At 50.1% G+C, this 25,275-nt stretch overlaps 1 protein-coding gene across 2 annotated transcripts; it reads right to left on the bottom strand.

The window, feature by feature from the left end:
* Positions 1-12,368: 12,368 nt before the first annotated feature.
* Positions 12,369-17,141, bottom strand: LOC100193710 (uncharacterized). Of its 2 annotated transcripts, none has more exons than XM_008656700.3 (11): positions 16,935-17,124; positions 16,672-16,818; positions 16,426-16,557; positions 16,150-16,289; positions 15,844-15,930; positions 15,619-15,744; positions 14,917-15,069; positions 14,657-14,758; positions 13,556-13,723; positions 13,390-13,469; positions 12,369-12,693 (listed from the first exon to the last, which is right to left on the bottom strand). In XM_008656700.3, exons 1-11 carry the CDS (start codon positions 16,996-16,998, stop codon positions 12,690-12,692), a joined length of 1,203 nt encoding a protein of 400 aa, XP_008654922.1. In that variant the 5' UTR covers positions 16,999-17,124; the 3' UTR covers positions 12,369-12,689. The 2 variants fall into 2 exon arrangements, with proteins under 2 accessions (XP_008654922.1, NP_001132274.1); NM_001138802.1 differs by lacking the exon at positions 12,369-12,693 and adding an exon at positions 12,875-13,225 and having other exon boundaries at positions 16,935-17,141.
* Between the last annotated feature and the right edge of the window lie 8,134 nt (positions 17,142-25,275).

Genomic DNA, 25,275 nt, shown 5'->3' with positions numbered 1-25,275 from the left:
ACTTATGCTTATCTTTGGTGGTCATCACCCTTCGCAACACTAGGTCTTCGACATTGAACGATTTGCCTTGCACCTGCCGGTTGTGGTAGTGACGTAAATCTTGTTGATATTTGGCGGAGCGAAGCACGACCTCGTTGTGCGCTTCGTCAATCAGGTCAATAGCGAGTTGTGCTTCGGTCATTGCTCGCTCGTCGTCGAATCCTTCAGTCCTCGGAGAGCCATATTCTAACTCCGCGGGGAGCACAACTTCTATGACGAATGTCAAGAAGAATGGTGTGCAACCGGTTGCTCTAGATGGTGTGGTTCCTAGACTCCAGAGTACTACATGTAGCTCGACTGCCCACTGTCCGGTGAATCTTTCGAGCCTGTAAAAAATCTGCGGCTTGGGGCCATACAGGATCAAGCCGTACGCCCGCTCGACCTGACCATTTGACTTGGGGTGAGCAACTACTACCCAATCGACTCAAATGTTGAAGTCATCGCAGAACTGAAGGAACGGCTCCCTAGTAAATTAGGTCCCGTTGTCAGTAATGATGGAGTTGGGTACCTTGAAGCAGTAGACAATGTCGCGGAAGAAAATGGTGGCTTTCGATGATTTGAGTTTGGTGATTGGCTTGGCCTCAATCCACTTGGTCAATTTATCCACCACCACGAGCAAGTGGATATTACCCCCGGGCGCCTTTTTGAAAGGTCCGACCAAGTTCAAACCCCATACCATGAATGGCCAAGAGATGGGTATGGTTTGGAGGGCCTGGACAGGCATGTGTATCTGTCGCGCGTAGTACTAGCAACCTTCACAGGTGCGGACGATCAGCTCGGCGTCCACCATGGCGGTGGGCCTGTAGAACCCTTGCCTGAATGCCTTTCCGACCAGCAATCATGGGGCCGTGTGGTGCCCTTATGTCCCACCATGAGTTTCTGTGAGCAGTTGTTGTCCTTCCTCGGTCGTAATGCACTTTTGCCTGATCCTAGATGCGCTCTTCTTATAGAGCATCCCATCGATGAGTGCGAAGGATTTTTTTCCCTTCAAGAGAGTTGCCTTGCCTATATCACGTCATTAGAGAGGGCTCCATTCATCAACCGGTCGATGAAGGGCCGACGCCAATCCTGCTGGTCGGTCGTTGCGACCAGCTCGCCAGTCTCGACAGGCGAGGCACCCTGGTTATCTACCTCTCATACGCCTTCTTGTGTCTGCTTGATTTTTGTGGAAGGTTCATGGAGATCGGAGGCAAAGACTCTGTCTGGTACGGGTTTCCGCCCTGAGGTTATGGTCGAGAGCTCATCAGTCTTGCTATTAAAGCGTATGTAGCTGTGATGTAGCTTGAAACCTTTGAACTTTTCTTCTAGCCTTCGTACCTTGCTGTAGTATGCGAGCATTTTTGGATCACGAGGCTCCTTTGCCTTCATTACTTGGTCGACTACCAACTTGGAGTCGCCTCTGACCAGGAGCCTCCATACTGCTACCTCGGCTGCAATCTTAAGCCTGTTGACAAGGCCCTCGTATTCGGTGATGTTATTGGTGGTGTCAAAATGAAGGCGGATGGTGTAGCGAAGTTTGTGCCCCTAGGGCGACTCGAGAACGACGCACACTCTGCTTCCAGCCCTGAGGTATGACCCATCAAAGTACATGGTCCAGTATTCTGGGTCTTCCACTAGGGGTGGTTCATGCACCTCTGTCCACTCCGCAACAAAGTTGGCGAGCGCCTGGGAATTGATCGCAATTCTGGGGATGTAGCTGATGTCGTGTCCATTGAGCTAGAGGGACCATTTCGCGATGCGTCCCGACGCATCCCGATTGTGCACGATCTCGCCAAGGGGCACCGTCGATACCACGGATGTGGGTCGAAGTAGTGGATTAGTTTCCGCTTGGCAAAGAGGACCGCATACAACAGCTTCTAGAGCTGGGGGTATCGTGTCTTGGATTCGTAGAGTACTTCACTAATGAAGTAGACATGCTTCTACACCTTGAGGGTGTGACCCTAGCTTTTCCTTTTTGCTACTAATGTGGTGCTGACCACCTCGGCAGTGGCTGCGACATAAAGGAGGAGGATTTCGTTGGGATCAGGCGCGACCAAGACCGACAGTGAGGTTAGGAACACCTTTGTCCGGACGAGAGTCTCCTAGGCTTCGGTTGTCCAAGAGAAATTGTCAACCTTCCTTAGGAGCTTGTAAAGTGGCATACCTTTTTGTCGAGTCTAGAGATGAATCGGCTGAGCGCGGCGACGCACCCAACCAGTCGTTGCACTCCTTTGAGGTTTTGGATGGGGCCCATGCATTGGATGGCTTCTATCTTCTCCCAGTTAGCTTCGATTCCTCGGTCTAATACCATGAAACCCATGACTTTTCCTTTGGGGACCCCGAAGACACACTTCTCTGGGTTTAATTTGATTCAAAACCTTCGGAGAATCGCAAACGTCTTTTCTAAGTCGTTGATGAGGTCGTCGAACTTTTTGGTTTTCACAACTGTAGGAAACGGTGACACCTAAGAGGGGGTGAATTAGGACTTCTAAAACTTTCTCTAAACTAGGCCACAAATAATTCCCTAGAGCAAAACCTATGCAAATAAATAATCTAGAATATGCAAAATAGGTTTTGTCTAAGTGTTGCTATCTCTATCGCAAAGGCTAAATTTCAATCTAAATAATCTATCAAAAAGACAAGATTGAAACTTAAGTACTTAATGTAAATGCGGAAGGTAAAGAGCAAGGTAGAGATGCAAACTCTCGTGGATGACGCTGGTATTTTTACCGGGGTATCCGGAACCATGCAAGGTCCCGACTAATCCTTGTTGGTGCCCCTACGCAAAGGGAAGCCCACGAGAGGGCTAAGCACCACGGTCGAGTAACTCCGTAGAGAGCTGCGGGCCTTCACCACGCGTAAATGGTGCTCCGCTTTCGGCTCCTCTCGGACGCTCCCCATCGTCTGCACTATCGAGCTTCCGGTCAAAAACATAGCGGGCCTCGTTACCTCCGGTACACGGTGGCGGTCGTGACACAAACTCGGTTGTCACGGTCTCGCAAGACTCTCACCCCACTCGGTACAATTACAATGGCTCACGCAAGAGCAGAGGGGTTGTGTGGTTTTTTCTAAACTCACTCAACTAACTAGGATTCACCTAGAGCAAGCGCTAATGCGGTCTAACTAACCTAAGCACTTCGCAAAGCACCTACGCTAATCACCGAGTGATTCTATTAAGCACTTGGATGTTTGAGCACTTGGAAATGTCTACAATATGCCTTGGTATGTTGCTTGGGCTCCCACACCTTCAAATGGCCGGTTGGGGGTATTTATAGCCTCCCCCACAATTATAGTTGTTGGACAGAAACAGCAGCTTTCTGTCGACAGGCGCACTGGACAAGTACTGTTCACTGTCTGGTGCCCTGGCCACGTCAACCGACCGTTGGGGGCCTCTATGGTGCTATAGCCCGAGAGCACCCGTTGTGGGCCTCTCTACACAGACGCTCGGTGTCCCACTAGACAGTCTGGTGCACACCGGACATGTATTGTTCACTATCCGGTGCACCACCAGTGCGCTAGCTGACTGCCCACTTCATGGATTTCTTCATTGATTTCTTGGGCTTATTTTGTTCTCGAGTCTTGGATTTCTGCACTTGTTTTATGTCTTCTTTTGAGGTGTTGCATCCCCAGTTCCTTAGTCCAATCCTCTTCGCATCTTGTGAAATATAAATACAGACACTAGCAAACGCATTAGTCCACAGGTTTTGTTGATCATCAAACACCAAAATCTTTTGAGCCAAATGGCCCGGGGTCCATTTTCCTTACAATCTCCCCCTTTTTTGGTGATTGATGATAACACAACCAAAGCAAGCAAATATAACAAACATTTGAATGAAAATATGCAATCTACTTGCTAGGATGCATGAGTGTCCCCACAAAGTGATATTATGGACTTAAGCCTCCCCCTAACTCCATAATTCACTTACTTCCTATTTTAGACCAATGTACCAAAACCACTTGCAAGATAAAAAAATTAATTTGGTGGTGTTTGGTGTTTGATATACTTTTCGTTGCTTTGGACCCTAAAACTTCTCCCCTTTTGTCATCATCCACCGAAAAGGATGACATTAAAAGCTTGTAGGAAGCAAATAATACTTGCCCTCTTAAAAGATTTATCAATTGAAGCACTAAAAGATTACTCCCCCTAAATGAGTGTTCTCTTTCAAAAGAATATTCTCCCTCCTTGTCATAATACTCCCCCTGTCAGAGATCTTCTACTTAGGAAAAAGCATGTGAGAAACAGAGGTACAAGACATGATTTAATTAGACTAACTCTCCCTATGCATAGGTAACAGATATATTTTGACAACATATGCATTTAGCAACATGAGAAGTATAAGATATGAAATATAGTCTAATCAATAACTGGAGAAGACATGTAAAAGGTACCAAATGTAGTCATGTCAGACATGAAACTACTTGTAGATTTGCAGTGAAAGCATATTGTCTTTCTCCGGGGACTCCATTTTCCTTCAATGAGACTACTACATATAACAGACTTGAAAACAGGTATTAGTCTCAAAGACTTAGATTATAGAGTAACCTCCCCCTGAAAGTGTGCATACAAGTTTTGAATACTTGTTGGAGACATGCTCTTTGATTTTGATATCAAGAGGGGTAAATTATCTATAATCCGAGCTTTGGCACATATAAGTTAAATGATACCAACTGAAGCATGATACCACTTGTAGGATATGTCATGTGAAAATATCAATTGGAGAGTCATTTACTTAGGAATGTTGAATAAGCTATGTGTCGTGCTTATTTTAAACCATGTAGGTTTGCTCAAGTATATGAATTAAAAGCGAGTATTCCTACCATATGATTGACCCAGTATGCATGCAAATAATATCAAAAGTAGATACCACATGTGAAACTAGGCATGTAAGGTAAAAAATAGATACAAGAAAATAGATACGCATATCTAAAAAGGAAATACGATAAATCTAGTTACCTTAGTCATGGGTGGGAAATTTGGGTCCAAAGTATTCACTAACCCTACTTGGCAATAGACTTGATACAATATGATGCATCCCATGATATACATCCCAATTTTGCCAAGTCTCCAAGTTCCCCACAGTCCTTCGGACTTCTCACTTCCCTCTTGGGATCCAAACCTTCTTGGTGCTTTTCATGGTTGAAATAATTTCCTTCGGCACCCAGATGCGTTTGACCCCTTTTCCTTTGTTGGCTTGCTTGTTGGCCTTGATTGCTATCATCTTTCCATTCTTTTTCTTCTTGATCAAGTATGGTACGTCAACCTTTTTATCCACCTTGTTGATGTAGGTGTTGGAGATTTTGCTTGTTGGCTTTTGCTTGACCTTTTGCTTATCCCTGGTCTTCACCTTGCATTGGTAAGACTTGTGGCCTTCCTTGTGGCATAGCCTACAAATCACAGTTTCTCCCTCCACGGGCTTGTTCACTCTCGTAGTGGTGTTATCCTAAGGAGGTTGGATTTGTTTGGCTTTGGCTTTCTTGTCATACAAGGCCTTGCCAAGGCAAGCCACCTCTTGCTTTAATTACTCATTCTCCATTGCAATCTCATATGAACATGTTTCTATAATAACATTCTTAACAGGAACTTGATTGCAGGGGTTGGAATCATTAATTAAATCAAAGCAAGAAGTAGAAGCATCTTTCTTAATAATTTTAGGTATTTCAACCAAAGATAATCCTGTGGTGCTACCAATGTTTTCTAGCTTAGTAGGTAGCTCATTATTATGTATGCTAAGAATTTCCATTTTTCCTAGCAAGTTTTCAATGGCTTCTTGAGAGCTAGCTAACTTAGCCTTAAGTTTTTCATTCTTTTTAATAAGGCCATCATTGGTAGCTGAGGATGGAGCATTAGATTCTAATTACTCAGTTTTAGTTGATAGCTCACAATTTAAATTTGCAAATGTTTCAAAATTTTCTAGCAAACATTTATAATCATCTTCAGAGCTAATCAACTTATTTTTCAAAGTTTTAAGTTGAGCCTTTTGTTTAGTGCATACATCCTCAAAAAATTTAACGGCTTCTGCAAGCTCATCTAAGGAGGGATTTCCCTCACCTTCATCATCATCAATACTGCTATCAACCCTAGAGGATGGAATACTCAATTTACCTCTTACCATAATGCACTTGTGTGATGAGCGTGATGAGGATCGGAGGCTGCGCGTCCTTGGAGCTTCATCTTCGCTTGAAGAGTCGTCCCAAGTTTTGACACTTGTAAGCGCCTTGCCTTTGTTCCACCCCTTTATGGGTTCGGCCATATTTGGACAATTGTCCCTGAAGTGGCCTTCTCTCCGCATGTGAAGCATCCTCTCTTTTTTTGCTTTTTCCTATCAATGTTAAAGAGAAGATCCTCGACCTGCAGAGGGACATCCATTAGATTAATCTTGTGGATCATCTCAATTACCTTTCCGACGCGTCAGATTGTTTCTTTGTCCTCGGAGGATGATGTTGATTGTTGATTATCTTCTTCATCATCACTTTCTTCTTCCTCCTCTTCTTCACTTGAGGAACTTGGAGTGGGGGCCTTCTTCTTTCATTTGCTCTTTTCATCACATGCAAAAGCATATGTCCTTGAAGAAGTTGGCTCCTCTTGTCGACCCATTTTTCACAACATATCAAATGCCGCAATTTTCCCAATCAAAATGGTCGGGGTCATTTGACTCAAGTCCTCCATGTTGTGAAGAATAGTGATGATGCTCCCATATCTTTGTTGTGGTAGTAGGGAGATAATCTTCCTCACAATGTCCGCATCACCTAGCTTACTAATGCCAATAGAAGTGAGCTCATTGATGATTAGAATCAAACGAGAATGCATATCTCTAACAAGCTCATTATCCTTCATAGCAAAAGAATTAGACTCATTTAATACTAGGCAATGTTTTTGCTCACGGACATTAGATGTGCCGTCATGGAGCTCATGCAATTTTAGTCAAATCTCATTAGCAGTTTTTAATGTAAAAACTTGATTAAAAATATCCATGCTAAGATATTCATACAAGCAATTTTTGGCTCTAGCATTTAAATGGATTTCTTTTTCCTCAGTCGTGGTGGTTTTCTCGGGATTATTGGGTGGTTTCATCCCATCACGAGTGACTCTCCAAACACCTAGATCAACGGCCTCTAGGTAACAAGCTATTCTAGCACTATAATATGCAAAGTTAGTGTCGTTGAAGTGTGGTGGCCTATGGGTATCCATCCCCTTCCTCTAAAAAGTATCGGCTCTTTTAGCGGTGAAGCGAAATCGTTTCAAATGAGCCAAACCAGGCTTTGATACACTTGTAGGAAACGGTGATGCTTAAGAGGGGGTGAATTAGGACTTCTAAAACTTTCTCTAAACTAGGCCACAAATAATTCCCTAGAGCAAAACCTATGCAAATAAATAATCTAGAATATGCAAAATAGGTTTTGTCTAAGTGTTGCTATCTCTATCGCAAAGGCTAAATTTCAATCTAAATAATCTATCAAAAAGACAAGATTGAAACTTAAGTACTTAATGTAAATGCGGAAGGTAAAGAGCAAGGTAGAGATGCAAACTATCGTGGATGACGCCGGTAATTTTACCGAGTTATCCGGAACCACGCAAGGTCCAGACTAATCCTCGTTGGTGCCCCTACACAAAGGAAAGCCCACGTGAGAGCCAAGCACCACGGTCGAGTAACTCCGTAGAGAGCAGCGGGCCTTCTCCGCGCGCAAGTGGTGCTCCGCTTCCGGCTCCTCTCGGACGCTCCCCGCCATCTCCACTATCAAGCTTCCAACCGAAAATGTTGTGGGCCTCGTTCCCTCTGGTACACGGTGGCGGTCATGACACAAACTCGGTTGTCACGGTCTCGCAAGACTCTCGCCCCACTCAATACAATTAAAACGGCTCGCGCAAGAGCCGAGGGGTTGTGTGGTTTTTCTAAACTCACTCAACTAACTAGGATTCACCTAGCGCAAGCGCTAATGCGATCTAACTAACCTAAGCACTTCACAAAGAACCTACGCTAATCACTGAGTGATTCTATTAAGCACTTGGGTGTTTGAGCACTTGGAAATGTCTACAATATGCCTTGGTATGTTGCTTCGGCTCTCACACCTTCAAATGGCCGGTTGGGAAGTATTTATAGCATCCCCCACAATTATAGTCGTTGGACAGAAGCAGCAGCATTCTGTCGACGGGCGCACTGGACATGCACTGTTCACTGTCTGGTGCCCTGGCCACGTCAGCCGACCGTTGGGGTCTGCTGCAGTCGATCGTTGGATCCGACCGTTGACTGTCTGGTGCACACCGGATAGTCCGGTGCTACAGCCCAAGAGCGCCCGTTGTGGGACTCTACGCAGACTGCTCGGTGTCCCACCCGATAGTCCGGTGCACACCGGACAGGTACTGTTCACTGTCCGGTGCACCACTAGTGCGCTGGCTGACTGCCCGCTTAATGGATTTCTTCGCTGATTCCTTGGGCTTCTTTTGTTCTTGAGCCTTGGACTTCTATGCTTCTTTTATGTCTTAGTTTGAGGTGTTGCATCCTCAATGCCTTAGTCCAATCCTCTTTGCATCTTGTGAACTATAAATACAGACACTAGCAAACGCATTAGTCCACAGGTTATGTTGATCATCAAACACCAAAACCTTTTGAGCCAAATGGCCCAGGTCCATTTTCCTTACAACAATGATGTCATGGACGTAGAGTTCCATGTTGCACCTGACTTGGTTGGTGAAGCATTGGAGCATACATCGCTAATACGTGGCCCCGGCGTTCTTCAGGCCGAACGACATGGAGACGAAGCAGAATGACCCAAAGGGGGTGATGAACGTCGTAGCGTGCTGGTCGGCCTCCTTCATAGCGATCTGATGGTAGCCTAAGTATGCATCCAGGAAGGAGAGGAGTTCACACCCAACGGTGGAATCTACAACTTGGTAGATACGTGGGAGAGGAAAAGGATCCTTTAGGCATGCCTTGTTCAATCCCGTGTAATCAACGCACATCCTCTAGCTTCCATTCTTCTTTTTTACGAGAACAGGGTTCACAACCCACATTGGGTGGTTAATCTCTTTCACAAACCCGACCGCCAAGAGTTTTGCGATTTCCTCGCCAATGGCCTTGCGCTTCTCCTCATCAAAACGACAGAGCCACTGAGTGATTGGTCTTGTCGTAGGCCGGATATTCAAGGAGTGCTCAGTGAGCTCCCTCGGTATTCCTGTCATGTCGGTGGGCTTCTAGGCAAAGACATCATAGTTGGCCCGAAGAAAGTTGTCGAGGGTGTCCTCTTGTTTGCTAGAGAACGCCACCCCAATCCAAATGGTCTTTGAGGTGTCGGTGTCATCGACCATAATGTTTTTGTGTCTTGCGCTGACTTGAACATGCCGGAAATGACTTTGGGGCATTAGGTCTGTCTTGTAGGTTGATGCCTCTCTGTAGTTCAGCTAATTCCCTCACGTCGACCTATGCTGATGTGAGCTCACAGTTGGCCCATTCACACGCATAAGCCACTTGGAATGAGGTAGATGTCGTAATGACCCTTTGGGGGCTAGGCATCTTCATTTTGAGGTATGCGTAGCTGGGGACGGCGCCGAATTTCTCGTAGCATGGCCTTCCTAGAATGGCATTGTATGCCCCCTGGAAATCTACCACCTCTAATTCCAGTCGCTCGGAGCGAAAGTTAGAGGGATCCCCAAACATGATGGTAGAGCGACTCGTCCGAGTGGACTGGCGCCAAATCCTGGCATGATGTCGTGGATTGGTGCAATGCTTGGGCGCGGAGCGTGCGATTCCCAGGGCATTGAAAGTTTTAGTGTACATGATGTTGAGGGTGCTCCCTCCGTCCATGAGGACCCTAGAGAGGCGTTTTGTGCCGATGATGGGCTTGACGACGAGGGGTAAGTTTCGAGACGCGGGATCTTGCCTAGATGATCACGTCGATCGAAGGCGATTGGATCTCCATCTAGCGATGGCGCGAGGGACTGGATGGTTCCGCTGCGTCCACCTCTTGGTTTCTTGGTATGTGACGGCGCTTGATGCCGACAATCTTAGGGGTTAGTGGCTTCCCCAAGGAACGTTGGGGCATTGTATCCGCGCTGGTAGGTTCGTCAGGGTCGGCGAGGCCGAGTGCCCTGTGGGGGTGGGGAAGAAGTCAAGGGTGCCAAACTTGATGTGGCTCCCAGAGGTGAATGCTGATGAACTTGCCATCGGAGTGAAGGATGTCGCTTGGCACGCTAACGGTCCCCCTACCTGGCGCGCCAACTGTCGTGGTTTCTGGAACCGGAGGACAATAAGATTTGTGTTCGACATGGGTGTTAGCGTGGACTCACTCCGAATGGTGAGCTAGGGGGGGCCGAGGGTGGATCTAAGGTGAGTTGGTTATATTGGTTTAGGCCGGAGCCCTAGTCTAGTTCAGTGCTGATCCTAGTATTGCTTGGAACGTGTTATAGTTGGGTGCTTGTGTGAAGTTGTAGAGGTATGGGATGATGTTTGGATGGGGGTTGTATTGCCCTTTTATAGCCCAAGGGTAGACGTTACAATGAGGACTAGTATTATACTGGGGTGGAGTTTGGCCTCCTTCTTCTGGGCCTCGTAATCCCTGTGGTCTTGTCTGTTGGGTCATGCTTCTAGGCCTTGTAGCCTCTGTGGAGTCGTCTGCTGAGGCTGCGCCACCGTACCTCTGGTATGGCGTCGTGTCCTGTCCGCCTTCCTTTAGCTACTCCGATTTAGATGTGGCGGTGCCTGACAGGTTCTGTTGAGTCAGCTCAAGGAGTGGTTTAGGGATGTCTTTAGTATAGCTTTATCTTCCACCATCCCCAGCGTCATCTTTCATCATACGTAGACACACGCCTGGTACGGCGTATTGCCCCATCCCCTCGGGTGTATGGGTCACTGTAGAGACCCTGGTGCTGAGATTTCTACGACCGGGTCGTCCGGTCCCACTGGTCAGCAGGGATACGTATTCGTCGTTGTGTTCGACAAAGACTCCTCGGTGCCGCTTGCACGGTCCGGACAGTCGGTGATGTCCCGTCGTGTCAACGTGGCTTGATAGTACCAGGTCGGCTCTTCCTGTGAGTCGGTTGTGGTCTTGTTGGGTTGCTCGGAGGACCGGTTGGTCGGCACCCTTGCCTCGCTAGGTTGCTCGGCGCGCAGGTTGGTAGGCGGTAGGCGGCCTCACCTCGCTAGGTTGCTTGGTGGACAGGTGTTCGATGGGCTGGTCAAATTGGTGGGCCGTTCTCGAGTGGCCTTTTGGGCCTTCCTACCGAACTAATTGGCAGGCGGGCTGTTTTTGGGAGGTCTTGGGGCCTTCTTTAGGTACCCTGTTCTTAGGTACCCGACACATGATATCTATAGATATCGTACCGCAGCTCCGATATATGTAGCTATGATTTTAAGGTATTACTATGTTAGAACCGCGGTGACATCTACATTATTTACAACGTAATATCGTGACGTCATGGTCAATCTAAACCATGTAAATTCCACTCGATGTAACCATGAAATTTTGATAAAAGCTAAGCTAAAAAATCATGCAGGAAGACGATGCGATGCAATGTTACTAGCGGGCCCAGGGGTTGTTTTTTTTTGGTGGGGGGAGGTGTTGTTTCAGATAGGGATTGACTGCATTGTTGCAAAATGGTCTATTGGGAGTTTAAACTTCACGAGTGGCTAGGAGATCAGACTCTTGAATCTAGTGCACATTGGAATCTGCTTTGTGAGATATAAGCCGATTTCAGATGCAGACATAATACATGAATTCTTTGTTTGACCGTTGTCATGCCTCTTGTCAGATGGTCATTGATCCTACATTTCCACCAAATTTTATAGCTTAATGACTGTGTTGCTTCTGTTGCATCATCTAAGACGTTATAGATGATGTTTTTCAATCATTTATGACTATATACAGCTGACCGATTGGTAATATGCCTTTTAACCTCAAATTAGTAAGTTTTCTGTGTAAGACTATCTCTAACAGCTTATCCATCTACATCCCTATATTTAAACTCCACTCTACAAATAATGCAGTCTACGGTGCGAACCACGTCCCTATATTTAAACTCCACTCTACAAATAATGCAATTTACAGTGCAAAACAATGTTTCGGATTATATAGGTAACCTATTGGACACAATCTAAGATGTCATCTCAATTATGTACATAATTGTTACAATTTCACTCGCATATGGGTTTATGTTCTTCTCGTTGTTCATTACAAGATAAACGAGGGGGTGAGTGAAGATTTCGGGTCGGATTTAAATTTTGAGCTCTGGCAGTGGTTATCTAAAATTACAATAGATTTTGATTTTATATTACCCAGAAACCTAGGTTTGACTATTTCCAAACTACACAAACTGATGTATCATAAAAACGCAAATTAATAGAAAAACACAGTTTGAATAATTATATACATGCACATAAAAAACAAAGACATTCTGCAAATACATGTTCATACAAACTTTGATATAATTAACACATGAAAGTTTAGGTACTTCGGATATTTTAGGTACAAGATTGTGGTACCCGAATTATACATCCAATTTTTTTTTACAAGATACCATCCGAAATTCTAGAACAAAATTCAAGTTGAGGTATTCCAGATTCGGGTATTTCGGGTTTTGTTTTTTTGGCAGGCATTGTTGGTGCCCTTTTATCCCAGCAGCAGAATGGTGGAGCATGTTTTGTATTAACAGAAACCGAGTGGCGGCATCGACTAATTCTTTACCTGCCAGATTAAATGGAAAATAGCTCAGCCCACAGAAACAATCATATCGATCGGCAGATGCTGAAGAACTGCGGAGTGAAGACCAGAACAAGAACATGGAGAAACCGACCAGAGGGGTTGAAACTGATCAGATTAAAGCTTTAGATGAATCGGCAAACCTGCAAGTGTGCACCCAATCGAATTTGACGAAGGGGTCATTAGAACTGCAACTTTACTAGGAGCAACAGGTGCACTTAGATATCCAGATACATATAATAGTTCAACCAGTCCATAGATATGCTACCCTGCCCAACCTCACTTGGTTGCCACATGTATCTTAGGCTGCATCCCGAAGGAGCAAAACATATAGGCTGAGATCGAAACTAGTATCTCCAGCAGTGCGTTAAGGCGACATATATCAACATATAATATGAGGCTGAGCCACATAGTGTTAGAGGATTCTTAACGTGAGATAAAGCACATGGATGCAGCAGCAGCTCATGGGTTCTGTTCTCCGGAGCGGCCAACGTTCGCCAGGGAATCGGTGGCCTCCCTACAAGTTATATGAGAATAGTTGGGAATTTGGATGGTCATACTTCGCTGTGGCCAATAACTGGAACATTGAAATAACTGAAAAATAGCATGGTGGTGTCCAATATAGAGGCCCAGTTATGGAAATGGTTGAAAATAAGCAGTGGCCAGAAACAAGAGCATTACCTTAAGGCTTTCTTGATCTCTAAACTTGCAGGATCCAGTTTCAATGCTTCCGTGAACGCGTTGACTGCCCCTTGGTAGTCCTACGCATAGATGTGCCACAAGGCTGTGAGATATGTCTGGAGACAATGAATCAACTGCAAAACTAAGTTTGACATAGCTGCTGTACCTTCAGCAAGCTGAGAGCCGCGCCCTCGCGATACCATGCCTTCGACCAACGAGGCCGTATCATTTTGCACTGTTGAGCATCTAACAGAGCCTTGGCCCCCTCCCTCAGCCGCAACCAGCACAGGCTCCGGTTGGCAAACGCAGTAGCATCAAGGTCGTTCTCTAGTACCTGCATTTCCAGTCAGAAAGAATCCAGCTTCTCTGGATTTATTATAGTGCTTTTTTAACGCAAATTTATTACAGTTCATCGAACTGCTTCTGTGGAGCATACTCCCTTACAACATTTAAAGGCAAAAGCCCACTTTTGATACCTGCACTGACTATTTTAACACCGTTCCCACAAAGCCAGTCCAAATGAGGTCTAAAAATGCCCTCTTGAGGATTGCAGAATTTGTTCTTTTAATAAAACACTAGCCAAAACATAGTAAGCTTTCCTTGGATACTCCTGAGCATATGTTTAACTCAAGTAATTCTAGTTAGCACATGTTACCCACATTATAAATTCAAAACTTTTGAACAACATGTTGATTTCCTATTATTCTATTCCTACTACAAACTCCAAAATTAAATAATAAGTGTGGTGCAACAAAAATCCTTAATGTAGCTTTTAAATATCTTCAGGAGCATACCGAATTTTCCATCAATTTAAATGTTGTTGCTGTTTTTTATCACATATAAAATGAATTAAACATCAGTAAAGCTAGTTTGGAAGTATAACCAGTTTTTATGTATTCTACCCTCGGGACAGGTGGCAAACTTATTAGAAATGGTACTAAGTGCAAGCTAAAAATAACGGGTTGTTAAGTATATTGTCTAAATAGGAACAACGCAACAGTACAGAGACCCAAAGTGGACCTTTTCAGTCAGTTTTCAACTGGTCTGAGCAAACCAAAAAATAGTATAGTATCGTATTTAGCAAACAGTGGTAACTCAAGATAAACTCTTGGTAAACCACGCAGAATGCAGTACAAAGAGACTATGGAGAAAGTAACATATACTATCAACCTCCATCTTTCACGGAAACAACTGAATGGCTACCCGGGCTACACTGTGCATAGTTCCAAACAGGTATATAGTTTATTAGATACGCTCAAGCATTTACCATGGTATAGAAGTATACTGCTGCAGGGTACTCTCCCCTTGCGAAAGCTTCCTTCCCTTGTGACTTCGCATCAGCTATCTTTTTTTCCACCACAGCTGCATCCTAAACACGATAGCATGTGCAGTTGCACAAAATAAAACAATAACACAAAGGGGTTCCAACATCATAAATGGTACTTGGTACAGTTAAAAAAATTGACCTACACAAGCTTCATCAAGAGAGACGTGCCCATCAGAAACTATGTTTATAGTCTTAAGTACCTGAGGCTTGAAAAACAGATCTTTCATACTTCTAATAATCCCATCAACGCTCCAGTCTGGCAAAGATGAAACTGGTCTTGTCTTAGGAAATAGAATTTCAACAAGCTCCCGATGCCCATTAAATGCTGGGTACATGATCGGGATTTTCCCATCCTGCATTGTACAAAAAAACTAGGAGTGATACAATCTGGAATGGAACACAAAATATCTCAGCATTACAGGTTCATTTGCAAACAAAAAGAAAGAGAATGAGATAGTCAACAATTTATCACAATGGAAGTAACAGTTCTATATATTGCTAAATAAATAAATCACAATGTCATGATTTGAAGGAAAGCTAGAAAAATGCAAAATTCTAACAAGTGATCAAGTGCTGGAAATCATAAATCTAGACTAACACGTCAACAGTGGAACTTTACTAGTACTGTTCTAGCCAATCTTGTACCATGATTCTTAGATGCAGAGCTTGGTCAAAATGAATTATGAACATATTAATAAATGTGCACAGATATAACTTTTTTCTTGAACTACACAGAGGTAACTTATAAGTAGAGCAACAAATCATATAATAACAATCTTGATTTTAGATTATCAACAAGACATCTGATGTGCATGAGGGCTGACGCCAACAGATTTTAGTTCTCAAAGTATCAAACTAAATAAGAAACAAATCTGAAACCAGTGTCATCATCGATTCATCACCTCATCAGGAATGTTAGGATCAGCTCCAACCTCTAGCAAAAACTTGACAATCTCAGTTGACCCATCACAAACTGCCTGAGCCAAAATTACTCCAGAAGGAGCAATCAAGTTCACATCCGCACCAGCCTAGAGAATTGTCACTTGTGATCATGACAGCATATTAAATAGAAACAGGGTAATTGAGTTGGTATGAGCACATCAAGTTAAGTCAAGAAATAAATAGACCTCAATCAGTAGCTTCATGCATCTCAAAGAACCGCCACAGTATGCCATCATGAGTGGTGGGAGGACATGACCGACAACTTTGTTGGGCTGTAGAGTAAAATACATCAGTTTTGAACTCTTGATGACTAATCATCATAGTGGAAAAATGAATTTAACAAGTAGCGCCACAAATCCTGGGGAACCTACTGAATAGACAACTGCTCAATCAAATGAAACAATGTTCCCCCTGGCCCATGGGCCATGGATGCCAGTTCGATTCATAAATGATGGTGTGACTCAGAAAGAGTGAAACTAATAAGAACTTACATCTGCGCCATGTTCCAGCAGGATCCTAACAACCTGATCCCGGTCATTGGAGCAGGCCAAGTGCAGCGGCGTCCCACGACAGCCGTGTGGATCCACATCGACACCCTTGGACAGCAGCATCCTCACAGCCGCACAATGCCCTGGCCGCAGAAAGGCAAAATGTTAGCACAAACTCCGATCATCTAAACATACAAAGGGCTCTTACTCCTACAGAGCATAGGAAATTTGTGGACAGATGAATAACTTTATGCCCCCGCGGAAAGGGTGGAACAGCACCTTCCTCTGCCGCATCATGCAGTGGAGTGGAGCCCATGGAGTCCGGCATCACAGGGTCGCCACCGTGGTCGAGAAGGTAGCCCAAGACGCTCTCGCTGCCCCCGGCCGCGGCGCAGTGGACCGGCGACCCGCCTATTACACAATAATACAAGGGTAGAATCTCAGTGACAGAACGCTGCCTGATAGTACTTGGCACCGTCCTGCCTCCCCCAAGGCGCAAGATTCCAGCAATGGCAGCGGCAGCACCTTCGGCGCAGGCGAAGTTCACCTCGAAGCCCGATTCCTCCACCAGGAACCTGCAAACCTCAAGACGGCCCATCTCCGCGGCCAGGTGGAGCGCGTTCCGCCCAGCGGCGTCCTTCGCTTCGCGCAGATTCATCTTGCTCGCCACCACTAACCAAGACATATTGCAAAACCAACAACAAAATTTATTTTGTAGAAAAATTGGAATTGAAAAACAAGCTGTGGAAACATCCGAAGCGAGAGCGAGAGAGACGGAGGGCCATTACGCTTCAGGAGGCGGAGGTTGCCGGCGATGGCAGCCTGAAGCGCGACGTCGGAGAGCGCAGGCATCGACGGCGGCGGCGGTCACGGGGGTCGTAGGGGTTAGGGTTTTGGGTCTTGGAGAGGGGAGAGGGGGAATGAATCGAAGGAAGCGGTTTCGCGAGGAAGAGAATAGGTTGCAGAGTTAATGGCGGGAAACGCGAGGAGAGTGTGCACGCGGCGCGAGCGGTCGGGCCAATGCCGTCGCTTCCGCCGTGGTGAAGTCAGAGTGTTGCTCGTCCGTTACGACGGCTTACAATAATATACATGTAAATTATATACCAAAAAAATTTATATTTTTATTAATTGTCTCCGTTTTCCGTATAATATTTTTTGATTTACCTAACTAATTTTATTATTTACTTCATTCAATATGTCCTGGTACAACACGACTAATAAAATAAACGATTAGAAGAGAGTTCACAACGGCTGACTAAACGAACAGAGATTATAAAATGACATAAATCTACCATACAGAGACCAAATAAGAGAGAGTTTGTGAGCTCAAGTTTTTAAAACAAGTCACATGAACTCAAACTTATAAAAAAGATAGATCAAAATATAGAGTGATTACTAAAGTCAGGTATCAATAAAAACTGAAAGCGCTCCATATAAATTATGTTATTTCGTAGCAATTACTAATATTTAAAACCAACAAATAACCTTTTATCTTACGGTTAGTTTGGCAAAACATTGTTGTTTCGTACAATCCAGCAACCTCAAACATCATGGAGTCCATTACGTCAATGTAGTCTCAGAAACGGCCTAATGCTTGCAGGAACCAAGAACGTTGTGCTGTGCTTGGGCTGTAGCCTCGACCCGTAGCGTTGGTCCGTCTCGACACGATTATATATTTTTATTTTACAAAAAAACTTATATACTGTCGGCGTTTCGAGACCGGGGGGTCCCTGGGCCGACGAGTGAGTGTCGCCGCGTGCCCCAGCCCAGATGGGTCGAGCGCGAGGGCGAGCGCGAAGGGGGGAGAGCGAGGCGGCCGGAGACCGGCGTGAGAGAGGTGGGAATCCCGCGGCCTTCGTGTTCGTCCCGCGCCCAGGTCGAGTGCGCTTGCAGTAGGGGGTTACAAGCGTCCACGCAGGAGAGGGAGCGAGCGGCCCCAAGCGAGCGCCTGTCCCGTCCTCGTCCCCGCGCGGCCAACCCTCTCTAAGAGGGCCCTGGTCCTTCCTTTTATAGGCGTAAGGAGAGGATCCAGGTGTACAATGGGGGGTGTAGCAGAGTGCTACGTGTCTAGCGGAGGAGAGCTAGCGCCCTAAGTACATGCCGTTGTGGCAGCCGGAGAGATTTTGGCACCCAGCTGGTGTGATGTCGTGGCCGTCGGAGGAGCAATGGAGCCTGGCGGAGGGACAGCTGTCGGAGCGGTTGAGTCCTTGCTGACGTCCTCTTGCTTCCGTAAGGGGGCTGAGAGCCGCCGTCGTCACAGAGTACGCGGGGCGCCATCATTGCCTATCTGGCGGAGCTAGCCAGATGGGACGGCGGTCTTGTTCCCTGCGGCCCGAGTCAGCTCGGGGTAGGGTGATGATGGCGCCTCCTGTTGACGTGGCTGGCCTGTGCCCTAGGTTGGGCAATGTGGAAGCTCCTCCGAAGCCGAGGTCGAGTCTGTCTTCCAAGGCCGAGGTCGAGTCCGAGCCCCTAGGTCGGGCGAGGCGGAGGCCGTCGGCTGAGGCCAAGGCGGAGTCCGAGCTCTGGGGTCGGGCGGAGCGGAGTTCGTCGTCTTCTGGGGCTGAGCCCGAGTCCGAGCCCTGGGTCGGGCGGAGCGGAGTTCGTCGTCTTCTGGGGCTGAGCCCGAGTCCGAGCCCTGGGTGACTGGGTCGGGCGGAGCGGAGTTCGCCGTCTTCCAGGACTTAGCCCGAGTCCGAGCCCTGGGTCGGGCGGAGCGGAGTTCGTCGTCTTCCGGGACTTAGCCCGAGTCCGAGCCCTGGATCGGGCGGAGCGGAGTTCGCCGTCTTCCGGGACTTAGCCCGAGTCCGAGCCCTGGGTCGGGCGAAGCGGAGCTTCCTATGGTGCCTTCGGCCGGGCCTGACTGCCTGTCAGTCTCACTCTATCAAGTGGCACCGCAGTCGGAGTGGCGCAGGCGGCGCTGTCCTTCTGTCAGGCCGGTCAGTGGAGCGGCGAAGTGACAGCGGTCACTTCGGCTCTACCGACTGGGGGGCGCGCGTCAGGATAAAGGTGTCAGGCCACCTTTGCATTAAATGCTCCTGCGATTTGGTCGGTCGGCGCGGCGATTTAGTCAGGGTTGCTTCTTGGCGAAGGCAGGGCCTCGGGCGAGCCGGAAATATGTTCGCCGTTGGAGGGGGGCCTCGGGCGAGACGGAAATCCTCCGGGGTCGGCTGCCCTTGTCTGAGGCTAGGCTCGGGCGAGGCGTGATCGAGTCGCTCGAATGGACTGATCCCTGACTTAATCGCACCCATCAGGCCTTTGCAGCTTTATGCTGATGGGGGTTACCAGCTGAGAATTAGGAGTCTTGAGGGTACACCTAATTATGGTCCCCGACAGTAGCCCCGAGCCTCGAAGGGAGTGTTAGCACTCGCTTGGAGGCTTTCGTCACACTTTTTTGCAAGGGGACCAGCCTTTCTCGGTTGCGTTTTGTTTCGGTGGGTACGCGCGAGCGCACCTGCCGGGTGTAGCCCCCGAGGCCTCGGAGGAGTGGTTTCACTCCTTCGAGGTCTTAATGCCTTGCGTAACGCTTCGGCTGGTCTGGTTGTTCCCTCATGCGAGCTGGCCGTAGCCCGGGTGTACGGTCGGGTCCCAAGTTCTCGGGCTGGTATGTTGACGCTGTCAACGGTTCGGCCGGAGCCGGGTTTGCGAGAGCAGCCCCCGAGCCTCTGCACAGGGCGAGAGTGCGATCAGGGACAGACTCGGCTTTTTTACATACGCCCCTGCGTCGCCTTTCCGCAAGGAGGAGGGGGGGAAAGCGCCATGTTGCCCTCGATGGGTGCCGAACATGGTGTCTCCGGTGAGCTGCAAGCGGGTAATTCGAGTGGACGTCCGTGCCCCGTTCGTTAGGGGTCGGCTAGGGGCCCAGAGGCACGCCCAAAAGTACCTGCGGGTGATCTGCCGGACCCGGTCCCCTGGCGACGGGGTCCGAGGGCTCGATGCCTCCCTCTGATGGGATTCCGTTACAAGATCGCTCCCACTAGTCTCGGAAATGTCCTAGGGTACCTCAGGAGCACAGCCCGAGCCTTGGTTATGTATCGAACGTACCCATGGTCATCCCTCGCTCGGCGTGTGAGGCGGCTGTGAACCCTTCGGGGGCCAGCCTTCGAACCCCTGATCAGTAATGGGCACGGAGCCCGAGTAGCCTGAGGCGGCCGTGGAACCCTTCCGAGGGGCCGGCCTTCGAACCTTTGACCAGTAGTGGGTGTAGGGCCCACGCGATCTGAGGCGGCTGTCGAACCCTTCCGGGGGGCCAGCCTTCGAACCTCTGATCAGTAGGGAGGCTCGGAGCCTGGTTCCTTCACGGGGAAGGATCCTTTTCGGGGTATCCCCCTTTCCCGGTCCCTGTTGCAAGAGAGAGAGAAAGAGGAAAAAAGGAAAAGGATACGAAATCGAACGACGCGACGTACCTTTTTTGGCGCGGTCATTATGGCAAAGGCGAAGCGTCGCCTGCTTCTCCTGCCAGAGGCGCCGCCTATCCCGCCGCGGAGTTAATGCGACGGGGCGAGTGGTTCGCGGGAAGATCGTTGCGCGTGCGCGAGCCGTTCGAGGAACGGAACACGGGCGCGTTGTCTTCACGCCGTGAGAGAGGGTTCTCTCGCTGCCCCGGATGGGACGTGAGCTTGGCTGACGACGTGACTGCTGCTCCTGCTCGCCTGCCACCGTCATTACTGTCGGCCCATTTTTGGCCGCACTGACCGCCGCGCCAGGCTGGCGCTGCTGGGTCGTGCGCTGGGTCGCCTCGAGTCGCGGTATTGGTTCCGCAGTCGAGGAGGCGCGGTGGTGGCGCAAGTGGCGGTGCAGTTGCATGCACGAAGCATTCGGCGTGCCGGTTGCATGACGCGTGGGCCTGGGCCTCCATGCTGGGCGTGTTGGGAGTCGGAGAAGGGCGCCCACTTGGCGCGGTTGCATGCCGCCTGCATGGCTGCGCGCCCCTTTCGCCCGTTGGTCTGGGCCAAAGTGGAGGGTCACTTGTAACCGCTGGGCGGTTGTGCGCACCGCGCACGGCGGTTTGGCTTCTTCAGCTCTGAGCCGGTTTGCATGACGTGTGGGACCCATCCCCCGCGCCGCAGGGGAGGACCTTGGAGTGTGTTGGAGAAGACTCAGCCCGTGATGGTCGGGGGCGCAAGTAGGGAGAGTCGCCTTTAAAAGGAGGGTGACCCCCTTCGGAAGGCGACCATGTCTTCGCGCTCCCTTATGCATCGTGTCTTTCCACCTTCCAAGCCCCCGGATGGGGGATACCCGCCGTCTTTCCGCCTCATCGTTGGAGGAACGCAACTCCGTGGGAGTTGGTACCTTTCAGCCATCGTTCGGCTTCAAGGATTTTCATCATGCAGCCCGGCTGCACCCCTCCGCCGGCGGTCACCCAAGACGGTGACCACCAGCCCCTGGGTGGGGAGAAGCAAGCCGGGCTGCGATCTTGGTCCCACCCTCAGCTTCAAGGATGTTCATCATCCTCGCTGGGGTGGAGGCCGGGCTGAGCCGGAGCTCTACCTTCCGCGCGGGTTCGTGGGTCACCCTCTCCTGCGGCGTTCGAGGGAGAGGGCGCTCACTGGCCCTGCGGGCGGGTCGGACTTCGACAACGTGGGGCTAGTCGACGGCGGGCGTCGCCAGCCTCAGCGTATCGAGCTCGTCGGCTTGGCCCCCGGCGCCTCCTCCTGCCGGAAGGCGGCTGCCGCGCCGTGTGCACGGGAGGGCCGCCCAAGATGTCGCGCGCTGCTAGGGCAGTGTTCGTGTTCTGGTGCGGTCCTGCCTTTGCATCGGTATGGCGTCTCCGCGTGGAGGTCGGTGCCCCACTCGTCCGGAAGGATCTGAGTGGGGATCTGCCGGAGGGCTGACGGCCCCTGTCGTCGGTGCCGAGGTGGAGGCGGCTCGAGAAGTCCCCGTCGTCGACGGGATCACCGCCACCATCCGCGCTTCGGGCTTCCGGCTCTTTGTACTTGTCCTCGCCCCTCGAGCGTCGGCGTGGGCGAGGGCAAGATTGCAGCAGCATCCGCCCTGGGGCCTACGCTGCTGCAGTTCGGCCACCCGGAGCGGGGGTCGTTGTTGTTGTTGTCAGAGCGGGCGGTGGCGAGCCGCCCGTCAGTCTTCTGTTGCTCCGCAGGCCCTCCCCCATCGAGTGGGGTTGTTCGTACCTGCGGAGGTGGAACCGGAGTTCCGTTTGTAATGGCACTTTGAATGCCAGTGTTTTTGTTCATTATGGCTGTCGAGGCCTGAACATGTATGTAATTTTGGCACGGAGCCATGTTTTTTCCTCATTTTCGAGCACTAAGACTCGCCTATTGGTTGCCTGAACCGCTTCACCAAGCGTGAGTCGCCCCGTGTAAAGGTGACGAGTGAGGTATCCGTATCCCGGAGGCGTAGGAGTCCCTCGGCTCGGTCGGCTTTGTTGTCCGAGGCTCCTCTAGCTTAGTTAAAGGGACCCCTTGGCCGCTCTTGGATGAGCCGAGGCCAGGGGTAGCGATATCAGCATGAACAGGGGCAGAGTTGGCTCGAAAATGAAACCTGGTTGGCCGGAGCCTAGCCGGGTCGTCCGTTAGCGGGACCGACGCTGGAGTTGACCAGCTGAGGCCTCGGGTCGAGCTGACGCCCGTGGAGGACGGCTGGCCGAGGCCCCGGGGTGACCGGCCGAGCCGCCTGCTCGGGCCGGATTCCCGGAGTAGACCCTGGCAGCGATTGCCCGGGCGTGGTGATGACGTCGTCCTTTAGAGCGGAGATCCTCGGACCGCGTCGCCGTCCGAAGCTAGGTCGGACCTCGTCGAAGGTGTCGTCGATGCCGAGGGCGCTGCTGCTCCTTTCCAGCGTCAAGATCCGAGCCTTCAGGGTCGGATTGTCTTGTAGCGTGTGTCTCCTGCGGCCGCCGAGGCCAGAACACACCCTCGCTGTGTTGTAAAGCTGCGTCTCTTTTCCTCTTGTTTCGAGTATCTAGACTTTTTTGTCGGTAACAGGGATGTTTGTGCGAGCGAGAGTTGCTTCTCGCGGAAGGTGACGAGTGAGGTATCCGTATCCCAGAGGCGTAGGAGTCCCTCGGCTCGGTCGGCCTTGCCGCTTACGCGCACTCTTACCCGTCCATGGGGCTCCGTCGCCGACTTAGTCGAGAAGGCTCGAAGGATCGCTTCAGTAGAAGAACTTCCGAACATGAAGACTTGTTCGGTCCGCGGAATCACTTATCCGAACGTGAGTTACTTATCGCAGAAGGTGATGAGTGAGGTATCCGTATCCCGGAGGCGTAGGAGTCCCTCGGCTCGGTCAGCCTTGGCTGCTTACGTGTACTCCGTCGTTTTCAGGATCCACTTTTCGAAGTAGTCAAAAAGCACGAAAGACATTCTGGCAGAAGAGATTTTTTTTCGAGGAAAATTTCGACGCAGAGGGGGTTCCCCCCTTTTAGCCCCCGAGGGAGGGTCGGGCTTTGCCAAGGCAAGGCCGACCCTTCCTTGATGACTAAACTTTGCGTGGGTGCGAGGTATATGAACAACTTGAAAACATCTTAAGGGTAGAAGCGATGTAGCTGTTGGATGTTCCAAGCGTTGCCGTAGACCTCGCCTTGACTGTTGGCCAGCTTGTACGTTCCGGGCTTCAGAACCTTGGCGATGACGAACGGTCCCTCCCAGGGGGCGTGAGCTTGTGCCTCCCTCGGGCGTCTTGTCGCAGCCGAAGCACCAGGTCGCCCACCTGGAGGTCTCGGGACCGGACCCCTCGGGCGTGGTAGGTCGCAGTGACTGCTGGTACCGCGCCGAGTGTAGTAAGGCCTTGTCCCGAGCCTCCTCCAGCTGGTCCAGCGAGTCTTCTCGGCTAGCTTGGTTGCTTTGATCGCTGTAGGCCCTCGTCCTCGGGGAGCCGTATTCCAGGTCTGTGGGCAAGACGGCCTCGACCCCGTAGACTAGGAAGAACGGCGTGAAGCCCGTGGCTCGGCTCGGCGTTGTCCTCAGGCTCCAGACCACCGAGGGGAGTTCCTTCATCCATCGCTTGCCGAACTTGTTGAGGTCGTTGTAGATCTGAGGCTTGAGCCCTTGTAGAATCATGCCGTTGGCACGCTCTACTTGCCCATTTGACATGGGATGAGCCACGGCGGCCCAGTCCACCCGGATGTAACGATCCTCGCAGAAGTCCAAGAACTTTCTGCCGGTGAACTGGGTGCCGTTGTCGGTGATGATGGAGTTCGGGACTCCGAAGCGATGGATGATGTTGGTGAAGAACGCCACCGCCTGCTCGGACCTGATGCTGTTCAGGGGTCGGACCTCGATCCACTTGGAGAATTTGTCGATGGCGACCAGCAGGTGCGTGTAGCCCACGGGTGCCTTCTGCAAGGGGCCGACGAGATCCAGACCCCACACAGCGAAAGGCCAGGTGATGGGTATCGTCTGCAGAGCCTGAGCGGGCAGGTGGGTCTGCCTCGCATAGAATTGACACCCTTCGCAGGTGCGGACAATTCTAGTGGCGTCGGCCACCGCCGTCGGCCAGTAGAAGCCTTGTCGGAAAGCATTCCCGACAAGGGCTCGAGGCGCTGCGTGATGGCCGCAAGCCCCGAGTGTATCCCTCGCAGGAGTTCCTGACCTTCGGCGACGGAGATGCATCGCTGGAGGATGCCAGAGGGGCTGCGGTGGTAGAGCTCCTTCTCATCGCCCAGCAAGACGAACGACTTGGCGCGTCGCGCCACCCGCCGAGCCTCGACTCGGTCGAGGGGTAGCTCTCCTTGGTGGAGATGTTGCAGGTACGGGGTCTGCCAGTTTCGATCAGGCGTGGCCCCGCTTCGCTCCTCCTCGACGCGCAGTGCCTCACCCTCGGGGGCCGAGGGTACCTCGGGCTGAACCGAGGGCGCCTCGGGCCGAGCTGAGGGTGCCTCAGGCTGTGCCGAGGGTACCTCGGGCTGGGCCGAGGGTACCTCGGACTGGGCCGAGGGCGCCTCAGGCTCGGGCGTGTCGTCGATCTTGACAGAGGGTTGATGCAGATCCCGGGAGAAGACGTCCAGGGGAACCGTTGTTCGCCCCGAGGCTATTTTAGCCAGCTCGTCCGCAGTCTCGTTGTAGCGCCGAGCGATGTGGTTAAGCTCGAGCCCGTAGAGCTTGTCTTCCAGGCGCCGAACCTCATCGCAGTAGGCCTCCATCTTCGGGTCGCGGTAGTGGGAGTTCTTCATGA

The sequence above is a fragment of the Zea mays genome, chromosome 1 (assembly GCF_902167145.1).
Source record: "Zea mays cultivar B73 chromosome 1, Zm-B73-REFERENCE-NAM-5.0, whole genome shotgun sequence".
Classification (NCBI taxonomy): Eukaryota; Viridiplantae; Streptophyta; class Magnoliopsida; order Poales; family Poaceae; genus Zea; species Zea mays.
Note: the sequence above shows the minus strand (reverse complement) of the source record. Positions and strands in the feature narration are given on the sequence as shown.

Coding starts and splice junctions, on each gene's coding strand:
- LOC100193710 (NM_001138802.1), bottom strand. CDS start 16,998: ATGCCTGCGCTCTCCGACGTCGCGCTTCAGGCTGCCATCGCCGGCAAC. Junction 15,070..15,618: donor ATCCTAACATTCCTGATGAG/GTGATGAATCGA, acceptor TGTACAATGCAG/GATGGGAAAATCCCGATCAT. Junction 13,724..14,656: donor CAGTATACTTCTATACCATG/GTAAATGCTTGA, acceptor CTGGAAATGCAG/GTACTAGAGAACGACCTTGA.